The sequence below is a fragment of the Scaptodrosophila lebanonensis genome, unplaced genomic scaffold (genome assembly GCF_003285725.1).
Source record: "Scaptodrosophila lebanonensis strain 11010-0011.00,11010-0021.00 unplaced genomic scaffold, SlebRS2 tig00000072-arrow-pilon, whole genome shotgun sequence".
Taxonomy (NCBI): Eukaryota; Metazoa; Arthropoda; class Insecta; order Diptera; family Drosophilidae; genus Scaptodrosophila; species Scaptodrosophila lebanonensis.
This window is the reverse complement of record NW_022060558.1, coordinates 1528857-1548630: the sequence shown is the minus strand read 5'-3', so window position 1 is coordinate 1548630 and position 19774 is coordinate 1528857. Positions and strand designations below refer to the sequence as shown.

The 19774-nt window shown below is 36.4% G+C and overlaps 2 protein-coding genes across 8 annotated transcripts; one reads left to right on the top strand and one right to left on the bottom strand.

Moving 5' to 3' along the window:
* Positions 1-54: 54 nt before the first annotated feature.
* Positions 55-15361, bottom strand: LOC115625058 (dihydropyrimidinase). 7 transcript variants are annotated; one of them, XM_030519924.1, is made up of 10 exons: positions 15093-15361; positions 14960-15017; positions 5060-5227; positions 4811-5001; positions 4468-4742; positions 4264-4410; positions 3028-3266; positions 1971-2206; positions 872-1333; positions 55-806 (listed from the first exon to the last, which is right to left on the bottom strand). In XM_030519924.1, the coding sequence occupies exons 3-10, from the start codon at positions 5200-5202 to the stop codon at positions 727-729; spliced, it is 1773 nt and encodes a 590-aa protein (XP_030375784.1). In that variant the 5' UTR covers positions 5203-5227; positions 14960-15017; positions 15093-15361; the 3' UTR covers positions 55-726. The 7 variants fall into 7 exon arrangements, with proteins under 7 accessions (XP_030375784.1, XP_030375783.1, XP_030375787.1 ...); XM_030519923.1 differs by having other exon boundaries at positions 15263-15360; XM_030519927.1 differs by lacking the exon at positions 3028-3266 and adding an exon at positions 2536-2759 and having other exon boundaries at positions 15263-15359.
* A 184-nt stretch (positions 15362-15545) lies between these two features.
* On the top strand, positions 15546-16371 carry LOC115625499 (protein KRTCAP2 homolog). Its single transcript, XM_030520559.1, has 3 exons — positions 15546-15585; positions 15651-15951; positions 16023-16371. Exons 1-3 carry the CDS (start codon positions 15582-15584, stop codon positions 16138-16140), a joined length of 423 nt encoding a protein of 140 aa, XP_030376419.1. The 5' UTR covers positions 15546-15581; the 3' UTR covers positions 16141-16371.
* The last annotated feature ends 3403 nt before the right edge of the window (positions 16372-19774 follow it).

Below are 19774 nucleotides of genomic sequence, written 5' to 3'. Positions count from 1 at the left end.
GATCTCATTATTTTTGATGGCTTGTTATAGTAAATAAAAATGCATAATTAGACATATAGTACGAGTGGTACACATATTTTATTATATGTATATATAAATATTATAGAAGATGCTGTATAAATTGCGCTAAATAATTATCAATAAACAATTTTCATGAGAATTACAATTATGTAAATGAATTTATCAAGGCATCTTAAACTATTCAAACAATTACTGCAATCTTTTCGCATATTAAAGTTTATAAGCCCTCCAAACAAGTTAAATGTAAGGGGATATTGGAAATCATAACAACTTTCTGATAAATTATAACGAATTTTCACCATTGCCGGTTTAAAGCAATATATTTAAACGGAATTAAGACATTATTAAGAACTAAGCGAAAAATTATTTATTACTTCCATTATTTGGGGTATCTTTTAATATTAGGGAGTAAGATTAAAAATGTATGGTGAAAATATGATTAAACCAAGCGTAAATAGGTCAGGTTAAGGCTTTACATATGTATTTATGATAATAATTACGTTCACACCGATTCAGTATATAAGCATTCCATACAATTATGATGTTATAATTATGTTGTTAAGTTCTAGTTTGATTCGATTTGGTTTAGTATTGGTTTTGTTGCAGAACTTAAATGTTAAATGCCAATTTGAAATGACCCTAGAGCCTCCGCGTTTGTGCGATTTGAGCGCGTCAAAGTTCCAGTATCCAGATCAAAGGTGGTTTTTACCAAAAACCGCTGGATTTTCCCCCAGGTGGGTTCTTGACTCTAATGCATGCACGCACGCTCGATCTGTCCAGCTCCTCTGCAAAGCGAACGAACGAGTTTGAAATACGTATATATGTTTTTAGTATGTATTTGGATATTTACCGCTAATGGAGAAGCTAGACTCCTGCATATCTCGTTTACCATCGACACGGCCAAGCATCGTGTGGGTGGAAGTTGGTGAAATTGCGGGACCCGCTAAGTTGCCGTCAAATATGGGCTCCTCTGGCGGTATTTGTATGTCCAGTTCGGCAAACTTCTTGGCCATATTCCCATTCATTTTCTCCTCGTGCTGTTCGTCAGCAGTTGGCTTTACCTTGCCCTCAATAATGTCGTAGACAAAAGGAGGACGCACGGGCGTGGGTACGAAGCGCCCAAATCCCTCGGCCACTCGCACCAAGCCATTCTCCACACAAATCCGACCATGAACGAGCACAAATTCGGGCACACCGTGCACAGTCATGCCCTCAAAAATGTTGAAGTCGCACGCCTGGTGATGCGTATCCTTGGAAATAGTACGCGTGGCGTTTGGATTCCAAATGACCACATCGGCATCGGAGCCAACAGCTAACAAAATTTGGGTACAATATATAATTATCGAACATCGATCGAACACATGTGGTATTGAAATAAACTTTGAAACACGTTTTTCAAAGAACACCCCAAGGGCCCAAGGGATTATCGCTATATTGGAATTGTAGACAGTGTTGAAGGATATATGTACGGGGAGATCAAAACGCAAAATAAACTCGTTTTGCCTAAAGGTGAGAAGGAGCTATCTAGCAAGTTTAGTCAATATAAGTATAGCCATTTCTAAAACTCAAGCGTTCATACAGACAGACGGAAGAAGGCACGTAGGGGCAAGAATACTCGTATACTTATATTGTCTATTATCATATGTAACTCAAAAATAATATACAACACAAAATAAACTCGTGTTGCCTAAAGGTGAGAAGGAGTTGTATAGCAAGTTTACTCATTATATGTATAGCCATTTCTAAAACTCAAGCGTTCATACAGACAGACGGATGAAGGGACGACCGGGCAAGAAACTATAAACTGTCTGTCATATGCATTTATATAAATCGAATATAATTTTTAACCTTGAGGTACAGGATTTTTAAACATTTTAAGCATCATTAAACGCAACTTCTTATCATAATGAGGTGTTTCTGTTGTAAGATGAAATGGGAAATTTGTTTACCAATTCTTCCTTTTTGTGGATAGATATTGAAAATCTTGGCTGCATTGGTGCTGGTCACAGCCACAAAACGGCAAGGATCGAGCAGGCCGGCATGCACGCCCTTCTCCCACACCAGCGACATGCGATCCTCGACCCCATTCACGCCGTTGGGGATTTTGGTGAAGTCGTTCAAGCCCTTAGCCTTGTGCTCCTTGTTGAAGGTGCAATTGTCGCTACCCGTTAACTGCAAGTCATCGCTATTCATGTGGTAAATAATTGTTAGATTAGTATCCATATAATGAATGACTCTCATGTATTAAATTAAATAAAGGAACATCAAAATATAAACCCAAAAACAAAAGCACAAGTAGGTGAAAACCCAGCGAAGTTATGTGTTTATGAATTAGAACGGTGACGGTTCGGTCCTTATGTCGGTCCAAAAAGTCGCTTTAATATTTTGAACATTTTTCAAGTTCCCATTTTTCTGAAGAGTCAACAAAATGTGCAAAATAAAAGAGCGATTTAGTCCATTGGGTCGAAATTAGAACTTGGCCGACATGACTCTTCAATGAATACGAATACTTACTAGGCCAGCGATTTCATTAGCTGCCTGGGCGTTTCCGCTGATTCGCGAATCGGAGGACTGGTGACATAGTAAATGCGATCTGCCATTCGCACGCCATTCATGCTGCGTCCCAGGGATCCAACCAACGTCTCTCCAAACACGCAATAACCACTTCGACGGGCCCGACCCACGAGCTCAGCGGAGGACTTGCTCGTTAGACCGGAGACATAGAGAGGTGTCTTCATCTAGTCCCGCATCAGTTGCGTACGTGTGGTTGATTGGGTGAATGGGTGAATAGAGGGGTGGATGGAGGTTGCAAGGAGGTGTGAGTGAAGCATGAACAAACGAACAAACATACATATGTAGAGATATTATTCAAATCTTCAATTAGGCGCGCACTTAATCAATTATGTAGCGAGCAGTTAGTAGAGAGAACCAACTCCAATATTGTTAGTAAGCATTACAAAAAGTATTCTATGATTAAGATCCTGGTCCCGCACACACACAACTTACTTAGCCAGCAGTTTCATCAAAAACTCGGGCGTCGTCTTATCGGGTCTGAGAGGGGGGCTCAGCACATGGGCTGCCGCATGATCGAAGTGCTGGCAACGGTAATGGGTCCCATCGGTTCCCAGTGCTGCCGCCAAAGTCTCGCCCATTATGAAGCGACCACGATAGCGTTGACGGGCTCGGGCCACTTCAATGCCCGCCGATTTGCTCATAACATGGACCACATATAGTGGACAATTAACCTAATTGGTAATTACAGTAATCGTGTTTGTTGGGGTATGTACAGTGGTCGAAATTTGTGTAATACAACATATTTGTGTGCCAAATACCGCATTCAGTTGCATTCAAAATGCCACATACAGAATGAAAATAGTAAGAAATGAAAATCATAAATAAGAAATCACGAGGCCTAATCATAAATTAATGATATGTACTTAGATAATAGATAGATTTTCCTCCAACGGGTCAGTGATTCTCCACGTTTAATTTTTAATAATATTTTATCTCTTATTATTTAAGTATTTAAAATAAAACTCCCCCACCGTGTCGGATTCGTTATTAGATATTTTTGTCATTTCTATAGGCTTTTTTATTTCTTTAATATTCTTTTAAATAAATAAAGTAATTAAAAGTGAAAATCTGAAAGGTTGTGTTCAGATATGTCGTTGGGTTCCCTGTCTAGAGCTGGCCAAGCCCATTAATATAAACTTTTCTAGTTTGACATTCCACTTTCGGGAAAGTCTACGTCTCAGGAGTTACTGATAAAATGTTAATCTGTTAGTCTGCCTAGAAGACACGGGAACTACTTATTTTTCGGCAGCCTAACTTGTTCTATTGAAAGGCGTTCAGTTGCCATTTAGTTTGAAATCGCCATAATGCTATCAAACTGTTCGTAGCATTAAAATATACGCTTTGCTTATAATACAGAGAATCTTCAGTGCCTTCAATCAATATAACTACGTATCCCAAAATAAAAACGATGTATCTTATCAACAAAAAAGGATGAATCCATTCGGACAAAGATTCTTTAGCATTTATGTAAGTCTGTTATAAGAAAAATTAATTATTACTCTCTAATAATTAATTACTCTCTTTAATTATTGAGCGTGCACTGTAAAATATTCGATAGTAGAAATTCCCCAAAGTAACTATCACCCTCGATTTATGAACATATGTAAGTATGTATATCATTCAAATGCCTCTACCCATGTCTTAAACAAACATCTGAGCTGCACTCACCTGATGAGCTAAAATACAGGCGCGATGCACAGCCTCGGCCTCCACTTCCTCCTGGCGCGACAATTCGTGACCTTCGGGTCCAGTAATGCCCTCGGCCAGCAAACGCTGCGTATTCTTGGCTATAATGTCTCCATTTTCGGCATGCACCTGATTATGTGAAAGATGAAATCTCTAGTATAAGAAACAAAGCTTCAAATATCGCACCATAGCCACAGCATTCAAGCTCCTAATGCGCTCGAATACATCCAAGAGATCGGCGTCATTTAACTGATATAGTCCCTTATAGGCCATAAAAGTTTTGAAGGAATTCACGCCCAGCTCCTTGCACAGGATGCCGATTTCCTCGGATACCGATTTGGACCACCAAGTAATGCCCACATGCAGGCCGTAATCGCAGCAGACCTTGGGATCGGCCCAGCTACGCCACTTATCATAGGCCTCGATCATCGATTCATGTTTGTTGGGCAACACAAAGTCGACTAGAGAGGAAATTACATTGATTACAGGATACTAAATAACGTAACAGGAGTTATCAGTTTGGACTCACTTATCATGGTAGTTCCGCCGGCAATAGCCGCCTTAGTGCCATGATAGAAGTCATCGACAGCCACCGCACCACCAAAAGGCAACTGCATATGAGTGTGGGGATCTATACCGCCGGGTATAATGAGTCGACCAGCCGCATCAATTATCCGCACGCCACCTGGTATAGTAATCTCCGAGGGGGGGCCAACGAATCTGTAAATAATAATCTTAATCGACACGGCTCGGTTTTAATAAATATTTGCCCACTCACTTGATAATGCCATCCTCAATGTAGACATCGGCCTTGAAGGACTTGTCATGATTGACTATTTCACCGTTTTTTATATAGACACGATTCTGAGCGCTCTGCAGGTGTATCGGCACTTTCTTCACCGGCTTGGGGCTCGTCGACATCTTGCCTCGTTATTTGGATTCGCAACTGAAAGTAAAAGGTTTCCAAATATTTGTCAATCACAATCGCAAGCCAGCACGCCTTTCATTTGTTCGTTGGCTTATAGCCGGGTGTTGATAATAGTGCAAGGGAGCAACTGATAGTACGCGTTACGTAGTTAGTTTCAAGACCCTGGGTTCCATAATTTATGTATAGGTTTATTGGACAGCGATAAGGTTATCGCAAGACAGCGAAAATAAACAATTGATAAATGAAGGGGCAGCACCTCACTCAACATAAAGTTAACTTGCTTAAGAACTCCTAAAGCATTTCTTAGCACATGCTTAATAAAACCCATAAGTAAGAATACCCGTAATGTAAAAGCTCCGAAACATGTAACCTTGCCCCCGATTGTATGTATGGAATGCTGTCAGAGTCTTGAGAATTACACAAAAGTGTTGCTTGCTAAAAGAATATACGAGACTTCTAGCTGCAAATCAAAATGAATGCACAGAAATCACATTATAAACTAAATAAACTAGTCCGATATACACTATAAGCCTATCCAATTCAAGACTCAGCTCTACAGTTTCAGATTCTCAGGGATTTTAATAAAATAATTGTCATGGTTTTATCGGACATTGCAAAATGATCTAAACTATTGATAAAGCTATAACAGTCATTTCGAGTTGATTTCGTAAACAAAACTTTTACCGTTCTATTTATTTTCCAAAATAATCAATGTACAAGAATGTATCTGCCTCTCTAATAGGATTCATTGATTAATATGGTTGACTTTACAAATCAATTGTGATTATAGATTGCCTTTCAATCAATGGATTGCATTTTCCGTTCGAAAAGATTGCCTAAATTTAAAGGATCTTTACAAGTTAAAGATCTTTGGCATTTAAATAAAATGGAAACCTTTTTGTTTGTTTTTTTAAGAACTTTTTGGATTGTCCAGGAAACATAGATTTCCTGGTTACAAATAAGAAAAACACTATCGTGGTTTAACAAAGGAAGACGACAGTCCAAGTAGTGCCAAAAATAGCAGAATATGATGTGATAACTTAGCTATTATTGGACTACGTTATCGCAATGAGGCAAAAAAAGCTATTAAATGTTTGTAATCGCAAATTTTTAAACTAATGCTACTAATAATCAAACAGTAAATCATTTATGGACAGCCGATTTTTAAACTTGTATTCATTTTTCATACATTGCACTCTTATTTAAGATGCCATAAATGTTTTGTATCTGAAATTTGACGATTGTTAACGTTCAGTATTTGGGGAAATACACTTAAACATAAGGCAAAATGTCTGCATTCGTTTAAGTAGAGTGCTGGTTAAAGAGAGCAATTGCCAGGATAATACATTATTATTACATTGAATCTTCGTATTATTATAAGACACACGCTATCACATTTCTATTGCCTTAATCTGAAACGATTAAATATTAATAAGCCCATGATTCAAATGCACTTCTACAAACGGCCATAAATTCGCTTAGCCCAGATACATATTTGGAATCCTCCCTTGCGCTGCAACCCCCTCGAAGCGCAACCCACACAGTAGCTAACCACCCAAGCTTTTCCATCATGATGATGCCACCGCTGGTGAGTCATGCGCGCAGTTTGAAAGTGGTGAGAATGTGGGTTCTGTACTGTGACAATCGGTAGAAAGTTTCCCTCCATTGGGGGTTGAGATGCACCCGAGACTGCGGCGAGACACGTGCTGCACATTAGACTTGTCAGTGTCTGAGTCTGGGTCTGGGTCTGCCTAGAAGTACCTTTGCGAATGAGTGTGAATGGAAATGGGTGTGTGTGTGTGTGTGTGTAACAACCCCAAAATCAAAACAAACGACCGCAACACACAATTCGCTGTCCAAATGCCGCCTGGAGCCCCCAGGCTTCAAAAGGCAGGGCACACGTACATATAAGTATGGTGTATTATGATAAAATGCTTAAGTACTTTATAGGCGTACGAGTATATGCTCGTAGTATATGGAATTTATGCGTCGCCTTTATCATTCAAGTTTTGGTGAAACGTGAAAATGTTTGACATTTTCGGATTTAAAGCTGACTTAGAAAAGAAACCTAATACATCAAATGCATTAATGTCGTGCTTAGCATATCAGAGAAGTGCAGCTGATAGACATTTGTTTTAGCCATCAGGGTGGGTGGCTCTGCAGCTTTAAGGCACAAAATGTTCAGCACAAATATAGCTTCACATACAGACAGTCCAAACACTATATACCGCCCAACCACATATATGGCGCATTCATTTCCTGTATGGTCTCTCTAAGTATGGTGCGAGGTTCGGTTGTCTGTTTTATTTATAGGAATGTGCGGACGTATTTCGGTTTGTTCCATTTGCCTTCATTCAGAGTGATGGGCATTTCTACATATTCGTACAAACACAACAAATATTTATAATACATGGAGGACCGACCACAACAAAACCCTCAAATGATTCATTCACATTTTAGCTGCAGAGTCGTGTGAAAAATTATAGAAAATTAAACGCTATTTAGGCTGACGGGCAGTCAATTAAGTCGCGTTCTTAATGCAATTTAATTTTCCGAGCGTGAGAGCAAATGAATAATAAAAGAGAACGTTTAAATAGTCAGCGGCTGAGTTCTGATGAGTGATTGAATGGGCATGAATGAATCTACGACGATCAGACAGCGCTATAATGAATCAGCAGAGAAAGAAAATATAATTTGAATAAATATTTCTGAATTTAATTTCAGCTTAAAAGTAATAAAGTTTATCCTGAAATAACATTTTAAAAATGTGAGGAATTAACAGGGCATAAGCACAGATTTTGATTACAATATTGTTATTAAAAAAGCGGGATGAACATGAATTTTTAAAAGTGGTTGGCATTCGAACGGAAGGTCCAAGCATTTCACAAATTATAGATTTCAATTTCGAGAAATCTTTGAATAGAGCTTTCCTTTAGAATATTTTATGATATATAGTATATATACTATATGTTAATATATAACAAAAAGTTATTATTTATGTATGTACATATGTATATAGCCCCATTTAGCTTCACCAAAAATCATTTTGCAAATCGTAAAAGACCCTCTACAAGTTTAATGGTTTGGTTAATACGTACATACAAGTACAATATGAATATATTATTTATCCCCTTTTTTTTATATTATTCATTTAATATCATCAATATCTAGAATACTTATTTAATCATTTACTGATACATATCATTTAAATTTTTACGAACTTATGTGCATATTATATATATATATATATATATATATATATATATATATATATATATATATATATATATATATATATATATATATATATATATATATATATATATATATATATATATATATATATATATATATAATATATATATATATATAATATATATAATTATATATTATATTTCTTCATACAATATTTTAGTGCTCAATGAGATTGCTGTAAAGCCCAAAAAAAGATCCTCTAGATCAGATCATTCATTCACAACTATATGTACATACATGCCGTTTCAAGGGTTTGAAAGATCCTCAAAACTGTTCGTGCGAAACCTTCAGCCTCGATTCAGTTTGCAGCCCTAATTCATTCAAGTGGAATTGGGAGGCAGTGGCACTTAACAAGATCACCTACATGTGCATCTCTATTATCTGCATTGTTTATATACTATATACATACATGTGTATATGAGTATGTGTGTGTGTGTGTGTGTGATTGTCTGTCTACACCTCGTTAAGTGCGGCGGCAGTGGCAGTGGCAGAGGTGGCAGCTATGGGCATACAAACTGGAGCGCACCACCAGCAACAACAAAATAAAGCTGAAGAGCGCGCACCATTCACATTGTTTTTGTTTAGCCAACTTTGGCGGGTGTGAATACAATACATATACAAATACTATAGGTGCTTGTGTGTGTGTGTATGTGTGTGTGCGAATATGCACGAGAGACGAATGTAGATAATGATGACGTCAGTGGAAAATATCATAGAAAATCCATACGTAATAAAAGACGGTCTGGCCGCCAACTCACACCGCCACTTGCTCCGCGCACGATATAGAAGGGCGTTAGTTCGTGCCACTGCCTCATGTTATTAAAGATGACGACGACGATGATGACGATGTTGATGATGATGCCATGACCCCCAACGCAACAACAACAAGACCAACAATAACAACAGCAACACAACAACAACAATTACGGCAAAGCCGGAAAATGTCATTCGCATGGCTGTGTAGTTGTTGCTGTTCTTGTCGCGAGTTGGGCTCCTTCGATGCAACAACAACAACAGCAACAACAACTTTCACAGTCGGTGCTCAAGCGCTACACATAAATTACACACAATAATGCGGCTTTACAACAAAAAAAAGAACTAAAAAAAACTACTGCCAACAACTTATGGCCAACATTCAAGCGGCCATTGAACTTTTTAGGCCCTCTCACTCACAAGTGCCGCTAGGGCGCCTCGCTCTGCGCTTTATTGCTAGGGGAAGGGGCAGAAGGGGACTTATGTGGCAAGCATATCGACGTTGCCTCTAGCCTGTTGTTGTTGTTGTTTTAGTACTTGCCCCGTACCGACAGCATTTGGACTGGAAGTTGGGCTAAGAAGCTAAAATTGTGCTAGGCAAAGAAAAATACAACTGCCAGTACATAACCCTTTGTTGTTGTTGTTGCTATTGCTGGGTCGATATGCATTAGGATTTGAAGTACTATGTCATAAAAATACTTGTACTCAAGCAGATTTCCATAAACCGGAAACCAAAATAAAACGATTAAATTGAAGAACCGGAAAAGAACTCGACAAAGGCAATAATATCGCAACAAAGTTGCTCTTAGTAGAGTAGATCTTCTATCATCCATAATTAAAAGAATGAATAGAGGACCAACAAGTTGTTGGTGGAAAGTAAAGTGGAAAGTGAATATTTGAAGCCCTTGTCTGCTTATTAATGAAGGTGTTGCGGATTTTTCAACTTCTATCATTTCTGATATTCTCACAGATATACGTACAAACTTGTTCTGCTTCAGGGTATTGCAGAGTCTGTCTGTATGAACGCTTTATTCTTGAAGAGTATGAGAAAACTTGGTGTGCAGTTTGTCTTAGGTTCAAGTTGATGAAAGTTTGTGTTCTTAATATATTGTTACACCATAATGTTCAAAACTGCGAACTGGAAGCAAAGGCAAAATATTTAACACGTAACGAAGAAATAATGAAAAAAACCCTGCAAGTAATTGATAAAACCGTAGGCGGAACTGTGACGCGATTTCATTTGGTACTGATTCCCCGTATCAAAGGGATAACTTAACCTGAAATCGGCATCAACACAATCGATTTCGCACGCCATTCAAAGCCGCGACTAAAAGTGTTAAACGACCATACACTCAATAAAAACGAGCAGTCGCCTTGCATTTGGGGGAGGCAGCTATGCCCGTAAATGTGATTGTTTGTAATTCAGAAAATTGAATTTTGTGTCAACCCAACCACCGACCGTCGACCGACGTCCGACGTCCAAAGAGCGACTAACCAAGCATGTCCGCCTGAGCGGCTTATGTCTGTGTTTTTATGTCTCTGGCCTGTTGGCACTCTGAATGAACGCATTCGGATGTCATTGCGCTAGTTTTTGGGTAACAAATGCGTATCCATCAGCTACATAAATAGGTATATGCTACACTCAAAAGTAGACCATTAGTATATCTGTGCTAGAATTTGTATTTCAGTTCTTCCACTTCAGCTATTTCACAAATTTTCGAATTAAATTGTGAATTAAACTCGCTTATGAACCGTTGAAAGCATGTTCCAGAGCTTTGGAATGCAAAAATTATGAATATTAAGAAAGAATTTGTCTCTCAACATCTTAAATACAATTCGAACACGCTACACACAGACAATTTTAGAGTCTATAATTATGCGATTATAAAATTACAAGACTGATACAAAACTAACAATTTCAACCTAGAGGTCAATAAATATTACGACGTGTATATACAAGTAAATAATGATAATTATATTACAAATTTACACATTTAATGTGTGTTGTGATAAATATTTCAACAATATGTTATGATTATGAGTTATTCAAATGTTAACAATACTGAAAATTTGATTCACAACTATATAATCCTTACATTAAATTGTCTTAATATGTTAGTGTTCCTTTACCAATAAATTAGTAATTAGTAACTAGGATGATTATATTAATACTAATCGAGGGAGTTCCTGTTAATTACATTATAAAATGTATTTCTAAAAGTTGAAATTCATTATGAGATGACTGCAAAGATATAAGTACTCTTATACCATTCAATAGTAAACTAGAACTTCTAATAAAAATAATTTGAAATAAACAAAAAAATTTATGTGGAAAAGCTTAAATTTTATTTCATAATTTGATATCCTTTTCCCTTTAAGTGTGTACTTAAAATATTGAAGTAAATAATTCAAAAATAAAATACAACTAAAGTTGTTATTCTCAGATATAAATTTTGAATAATACTTTTCACACATAAACACATGTTTAAAGTTTAAGCCAATGTATAACTTTTCGCATTCAACATAAATAAACTAAAAGGAGTCTTACACATTTTAGAGTGCAATAGTTAATTTTTCGAATTTATTTGGAACAATGTTTTGTTCGAGAAAAATTCGAAAGCGAGTGCGTTCTTGTTCCCATTCGCCGGGTGGATAAGATTCCGTGGATAATACAATTAAAGCAGGGCAGCAGAAATGCAAAAATGTACATGTTTAGATATGTGTGTTATACACAGATGTATCACAAAGTTACGTATATACTATGTATATACATATGTACATACATATGTGCATATGTCTGCAAATGCATTTGTATGTGTTTCTGTGCACTTTTCTTAGGCATGTACTACATATATGTACATACATAGTATGTATGTATGTTGCTTTAATTTGTTCGCATGCCTTCTATTTTTTGTTGTATTTCGTTGGCCTTGTTTTCTTGAATTTCAATTGTTGTTAATAGAATCGTGTCTGCCTTTAACGTCATCATTACAACATCATTATCAGCAACAACTACATGTCTTTGCTTTTTGTGGTCTTGTGCTTGGCTTTCAGGCACAATTGAATTCGTTAGCACGCTTTTTGGACCATGACCAATATGATTTGGTATACCTAATGCATCTTCATATGGGTGGCTCCAATTTTCTCCAGTATGGTTCATTATCAGCGTGCATGGGCATGCATGTACACATACGAGTATACATCTATGTACAGTGTACACCTTACAAACCAGTTCGAACATTTTATCCATTGATGTAACCAAAAGTTGTAAAACTAGACGCCCACTTGCCGAACAACTCAACATAAAATTCCAAATATACGACCGAAAACATCAAATACAGACACATGACAAATTGTGCAGCGAATGAAAAAATGCATGACTGCAAATATTTTTAAAAGGAGAAATTTGACAAGACTTGGAAAATATTCAGAAATGCTTTGCAGCATGAAAAACAAATTATTAAACACAAAAATGTACATATATATATGTACATAAGTATGTGCGAGGCGTGTTCTTTAAGTAGCTTACCTATACTTTGATATTATTTAACAAAAAATTATTAAGAACAGATAAAGGTATATGCACGTGATTATAAAATAATACCCTAATGCTTTTCTGTAAACTAGAGATGAACCCTAAAAACTGTCTACAAAGCCATAATTTAGCAAAACCGATTTAGATAGGTCGAAGCAGGACGCCATATCCTACTAACTCGAGGAACTACTAACTTGAGGAACCAACAGCTTTGCATAACAATTAAGATAATACATATATGACAGAAGAAGATTGATTCGTCAATTTGTTCTTGTTGGATGGCAAGAATTTATAAATACATAGTACAATGTCCAAAGTTCCGGAGAAATGCTTCGATAATGTCAAATGGATAACTGGTGGTAGTAGCTCCGAAGATTTTGAACGTTCAATAAGAATAACACTTGGGTTTTGTCCCATATTGCGATATAAATAAGAAGGTTGGAATTTTTAACTTTTGATGGGTGTGTGAAAAATATTAACCACAGGGAATGAAAGTAATGATATCTTTTCTGAAGAAGAAACGTTAATATATATTAAATAAATAAATTATTTCATGTTCAATTATTAAGTTAAGATCCTTTGTTTTAATGTAATAAATCAAGATATTGCATTTATTACAGATGTACATATACATATGTACGTACAAATTTATCCTACCGATTTTAAGAAATTAAACCTTACATAGAACTATTCAAATAATTGCGTAAACCGGTTCAAGTTAAGGACTTAACGGTAATTGTTGATGCTAGTTAAATTCTATATTCCAATGTGGAGAGGAAAAAAGTTTGTCATTCATGAAGAAAGGCTACAACTTATTGTTTGAATCAACTGCTCGTCAGCTAAGTCACTTGAGTTGAGAATCTTAAAGAATCGGAACAATCATCTCCTCAGCTGATTATTACAGTAAAATCATCGTTGATATATAATGTATCTATTGACTAATGTCGAGCCTTCATTGCATCCATAAATTCACAAATCAGACAGTGAGAATACTTTGAAGAAAAATACTGGGTCTAGGGAAAGCCTGAAAACTATTTCTGTTCAAATGTTAAGCCACATACATGTATGTATGTTTTTGATGAATGGATCTAGCATATTTATTTACAATTGCTTATGTTTGTTTGGGCAAGCAACTCTCAACATGTGTTAAAAAGCTAAATATACTGCCATACACTAGCATCTTACAATTGATAATTGCTGCTGTAAATGAAATGAAAGTGCTAACTAAATAATTCAACATGCCCGCACAGCTAAATGAAGTGTAAATGTAATTGTTGAAAGATGCAAACGGTGAAATAAATACGCTACAATACAAAAGAAAACTCATCGGCATTAGCTCACGCTTGAAAAACTCAATGCCTCTCACTGTACAACTATATAGGTATTGTTTGTAAAAGTTTGCACAATCTGCATAGAAAAATCTCATTAGATCTGAATAATGACATAATAAAAATGAAATTTAATTATAGACACAAGCGTTGACCTAATTGAAAAGCGCCGCACCGGTCAAAACATATAGGGTGATTTTATTAAATACAATTGGGTACGATAAGGAATTTAAATTGTATTTAAAAATACTGGTTACCTAATATTTAGTATAAGCAAAAGCAAGTAAAACGCTTAATTATCTGCATATTTCTTGAACTCGTAAAATTTATTTTATTTTAAGTGCCAACCTGTCTGCTTCACTGAATTTTAAACCAAACTACTAAAAATCACCCTATAATCTACAAATATAGTATGTTAGGAAAACAGCAAATTAATTATAAATGGTAAACAGTTCGTTTAATAGCTGAACTTGAGCTTGAACTCAACTCAATGACCATTTATGTCTATTATTTGCTAAGGCATGTGAATTTTTGCCTCACACTTATATAGAGCGAACAGGCAAGAGTCCAACGACTTTTCTTCACTTGTTAAATCGATAAAAAGCAGCTAACATGGCACCAACAACAACCAAAAGGCGCTTAGGTTGCTGCAGGAGCCATAGACGACATTGGTATTCGATATCTTCGTCTATAACTGGCAATGCGACACTTGTTTTTGGCCTGGGAAATGCAGCAGCATCAGCCGCAGCACCAACAACAAAAACGTTAGTGGAATAGCCATAATGTCAAACGGGTGCGCAATTGTTGGGTTTTTCTCTCCTTAATAGCTAAGGCGTGGTAAAGTACATTTTAAAAATTGTGAATTCAAAAGGCACCCACCTTTTTGTTTAAACAAGCTGAGTTTGTGCCTAATCTAAATGCAATTGTCGTTTATGGGCTAGAGTGCAAGTTGTAAAATCGAAAAAAATATATTGGAATATAGTAGAAATAGCACATATGTATATACACACACAGAAGTCGAAAACACTTTTGAATTGCCACAGCGCACCGAATTCCGCAGCAATAGCAATAAAATATGTGTTTTTATGATTTGCTATTTTTTGGCCCGAAGATAAAAATATTTTAAAGTTTTCCAGAGCTCTTTTCAAATTTTCTGCGTATTCGTTACTTCAGCGAATTTACCGTTTTTGAGCGTTACTCCCGCACACGCATACACACATACACAATTACGCAAACTAGCAACCGCCACTCAAACCAGCGTACACATCCGATGGAAAACACTCACCGCCATAGACTGAAAAGCTCAAATTGTACAATGAATGCTCATAGTGAAGAAAACGAACGGTAGCACCAATTGGCGCTACCACTGCACGTGTGCGCGTCTATGTGTGAATGGCACATGGCATGTAAACAAACGAGATGCCGGTGCTTGTCAGCCCTGGACAGCAAAGCCTTGCCAACTCGCCAATAAGCACCAAAAACTCCTCCTTAAAGCAACAAGATGTGTAGGTGTCGTTTGTTTTAATAAAATGTTAATAATACAATGATAATACAATGAACTACATTTCAGCCGCCTCGGCTAGCAGTAAAAGTACGCTTGTTTCCTCCATAATATCTGGCATTCTGAGCCTGGTCATTTTTGCCACACTACGGTTCTACGCCCATTGGTTTAATGGCTCACAGCTGCATGTTCTAATAGGAGGCTTTGTTGGATCTTGGATTTTTATATTCAGCCTGACATGTTTGTCGAATGCGGAATCCATCATATTTGGCCAAGACTTTCAGGCCAAGTTCATACCGGAAATACTTTTCTGCTTGTCCCTGGCCGTGGCTGCATCTGGCATGGTCCATCGAGTGTGTGCCACGACATGGTAAGTCATCAAACCACATATATAAACATTAGCTTATAGTTGTTAAATGGTGGGTTTTCCTTTGTTCACAGCATTCTCTTTTCATTTGTGGGACTGTTTTTCATAAACCGCATCTCAAATAAACACTACAACAATGTGACACCTCCTGTCGATGCGCCTGTGCGCAAAAGTGGCAAAAAATTCAAGTAAAATGACGTCCGCTTTTCTACATAAATGATATTTTATAGAGCCACATGTTTCCATTTATCTATGCCCACAATAGAAAGCGTTAAGCATCCAACATATGTAAGTTTGTAATACTCAAGACTACATAAGGTCTGGATGCGTTTATTCGAAGCGAAACGGTATAAGTAGGAAATTTGTATTCCATAACAATATTTAAGTATAAAATCTGTGTACACCTTCGTAAATTGCAAATAAATGTAATCCATATATTTATGAATATCCATTATTGAGAATCGATTTTAACAAAAGTTTTAGACATTGAATTTGTTAGAAAAAAGTAACGTTCCCGTACGGTTAGTTTATAGTAAAAAAATATAATATAAACAGAGCAAAGATCGAAGAATTCTAAAAGAACTAATGTGAAGACAGAAGCTACACACAAACCAACAAATTAGCTGCAAAATAAATAATAAAACAGAGCACCTAGAATTTAATTCGTCTGCCTAGTCCAATAATTGTTCCGCTTTGCCATTGCCTCACAAAAATCAAAGAATAGCTCCAAAACCTGCACCGATCGCAAAAGAACAACGCGTTTGGTTAAATTTGGTCCAACGGCTTAAATACTATTCGATAAGTATTCGTTGCAAATGAATAATCGGCTAGTTTCAAAATTGGCAACAAAAACAAACGTAAGCAAAAAAAAAGATAGCAAAGAGAATGGACATGGACGATATAATTTTAATTTACACAGACGATATACTTTTTATGCCACAACAATACTGAAAGTAAATGATTAAATGTAAGTAAAGTAAATTAAAATAATTATAAAAAAGCAGCAAAAGGGAAAACAGAGAATTTAAAAGAAATGGGCATCTAAATGGACATTGCAACGCGAGCAAACAGGCGAGTAAAACAGAAAAAAGATGAAAGGATATTTAAATGAAACGTTACTGCAGGTTTGACATACGAGCTGTCCAAGGAAATCGTTGATGAAGACATTGTGCTCTTGTGTTCTAATTAAGGTCAGACACAGACAGCATTCAAGTTGCCATCCATAATTCCCCAGACTTCCATTTCAAAAACTCTAAAGGAAACTATCAATCAACGTCGAATACTTCCAGTTGCCTGCCTCCGTGGAGCAATGAAAAGCTATTTCTGCAGATTTTTATGATCTTTCGGAATTTCCAAATTGCAGTGGAGCTGGTAATATTACTTTATGATTTTTAAATTTGTCTTTGAAGCTTCACGTACTAACAATAGACAGGAATTTCAGGAAAGCAGTGCAAAATACACACTAAAGTGGACCACTCTTGTTGTACGGATGCAATCGCCCACAGTCCGATTAGTCGGGTTTGAAAGCCGATACATTCTAGATGAAAAGTTCACCCAAATAAAATGCGACCACCGTACTGCCAGAAGAAGAAAGAACCCGAACCAAGCCAGAGAAGGATGGGAACAATACTTCACTAAAGTGTAATCATTAAAGACTTAAAATTTAAGGAATTGCTATTTGTAAATAAAGTGAAAGTGCTTTACTTCAAGAGCGGGAAATTGTCTCCAGCTACAGTTAGCTGCTCGCAAAATACGCGAATAGAGTGGAACATATTATTTCTACGGCACATTCGTTTAGAGAATTTACGTCGATATACGCCTTCACTAGCTGAAATAATTTGTATCTCTCCACCTGTGGCATCAATAGAGCCTATAACACATAGTTTCAATAAATTGACTCAAACTACCATAACCACGTACAAATAATTTTAAATTTTCACTAAGGACTTCGATTTGTAGTGTATTTTCCGATTGATATTCCTCTTTTTTTTTTTAGTTATTCTTTAAGCAAGAGTTTGAAATGTATTCATTAAATGTAATTGGCGATTAATGTCACTAAAAATCGTTGAGTTTTTTAAATTATAATTCTTGGATTTGCACAGGAAATGTGCTTTATTTATAAATCAAAGTAGTAAATTCTTTCTCAAATATTTTATGAGTTTTGTATGCAAGACAACGAGGATTCAAAGAACAATTTTAAAATTGATTGTATGAAGATTTTATTTTGCATGACCTCAATTATGATCAATATTTTCTAATACTATTCATAATTTGCTTCATAACTCTGGTATCGCAAATGGTCCTATCAATGAGTAAACTCTTTTGGAAAAGCGGAGCTTCAAGTGGTTGCTTACTGTATGTAGGATGTGTGATTTCTAAAATAGTAAATGCGATCTCTTTTTATGAATCTTCAGTCCTTTACGGAGTTTTTTAAATCTTTCACTATCGCACTTTTCACTTCGGTAACTTTGATTATGCGTCCCTCTTTAAATTACGGGCTTTTCCTCTTTGAGCAAGATTAAGATCTTGAGTTTATACTACTTTATGGTGTACATCTGTATACGCAGCTTTTTCAAATCGGCTATTATCCTACTCGACTACAGTTAACATCGAAGACGATTGAAGAGGCTCCATCCACTTGACCCAGCTTCCCATAGAATCGATCTAACTAATATAAGAATAGTGCAATTAAGGAGTGCTTTAAAATAAAGTTACAATTTAAAAGATAAGTGCTCCATTCCATATCTCCGTTCTGTCACGCATCTCCGCTCATTTCAGCAAGTCGTTCTTCTCCTTGGTAATACGTAGAGGCAGGTGTAAAAATTGGCTTATGCTTGCGTTTGCTTCCTAGTCCTCTACAATCAGTTTAAAGAAGCTATAGACGACTTCGCAGCCTTTCCGAAGACACTAATGGACAAATACCGTCGTAAGCAGCAGGGTCTATTAAACCCTTGGAGCCATGGACTTGACTTGTGATGTTCAGCAAAGGACACTTTTTCACATCATAATATTCCAGGAATTCCAAACTCAGCGACAAGCGACTGGCTAAGCGATTGAAGTAAAATTGTGCAGTTGAAATAAATGTGAAATAGGAAAACCAAAAAGTTGTGGACTCCAGTTTTGAATGTAAGACACGCGCTTTTAATATTTTTGTTTTTATTTTTATTATTGTAATATTTATAATTAAGTTATTAAGTTTCTTGTCGTTCTCCTTGCCGTTTTTCTCTTTTTTTTTTGTTTGTATCATAATCCTTTTTAATTAGCTTTCTTGTTTTTCTTTTTTTTTTGGGTTTTGTTTCAACTTTTTCGTAATCGTATTAATTTTGGATTTTTGTTTTCATTATTTATTATATATTTAAATATGTATTTTAAATTAAATAATTAAATTAAGTTTTGAGGGACATACATTTACATGCTAGACAAATTATACACTAATAACTACACTTCATATATCGAGATGCTCATTCGTAATATTTTCCGCTTGGAAACAACTATGCGTCTGCGGCTCGTCTGTCTGTAAATAAACGTGCCACGCCATCCGCACCATCCGTCCACCACCTACATACACATTTATATAATGTATGTCTATATATATATATATGTATACGTTTCATATAGTCGGGGTCTCCCTCCCGCACCTTCAAGATTTAACCTGCTTACTGGTCATTGCGCTACATGGCCGCCAGTTTTATAAAGTGGTTGCTACAATGCCCAGTCCAGTCAGTCCCTCTGGCTGACTGTTCTGATCTTGCCTTTGTTTTGATACAGTAATACAGTAATATCTGGTTTATATATTAGCAGGTTTAAATATGTATTTATATATGTA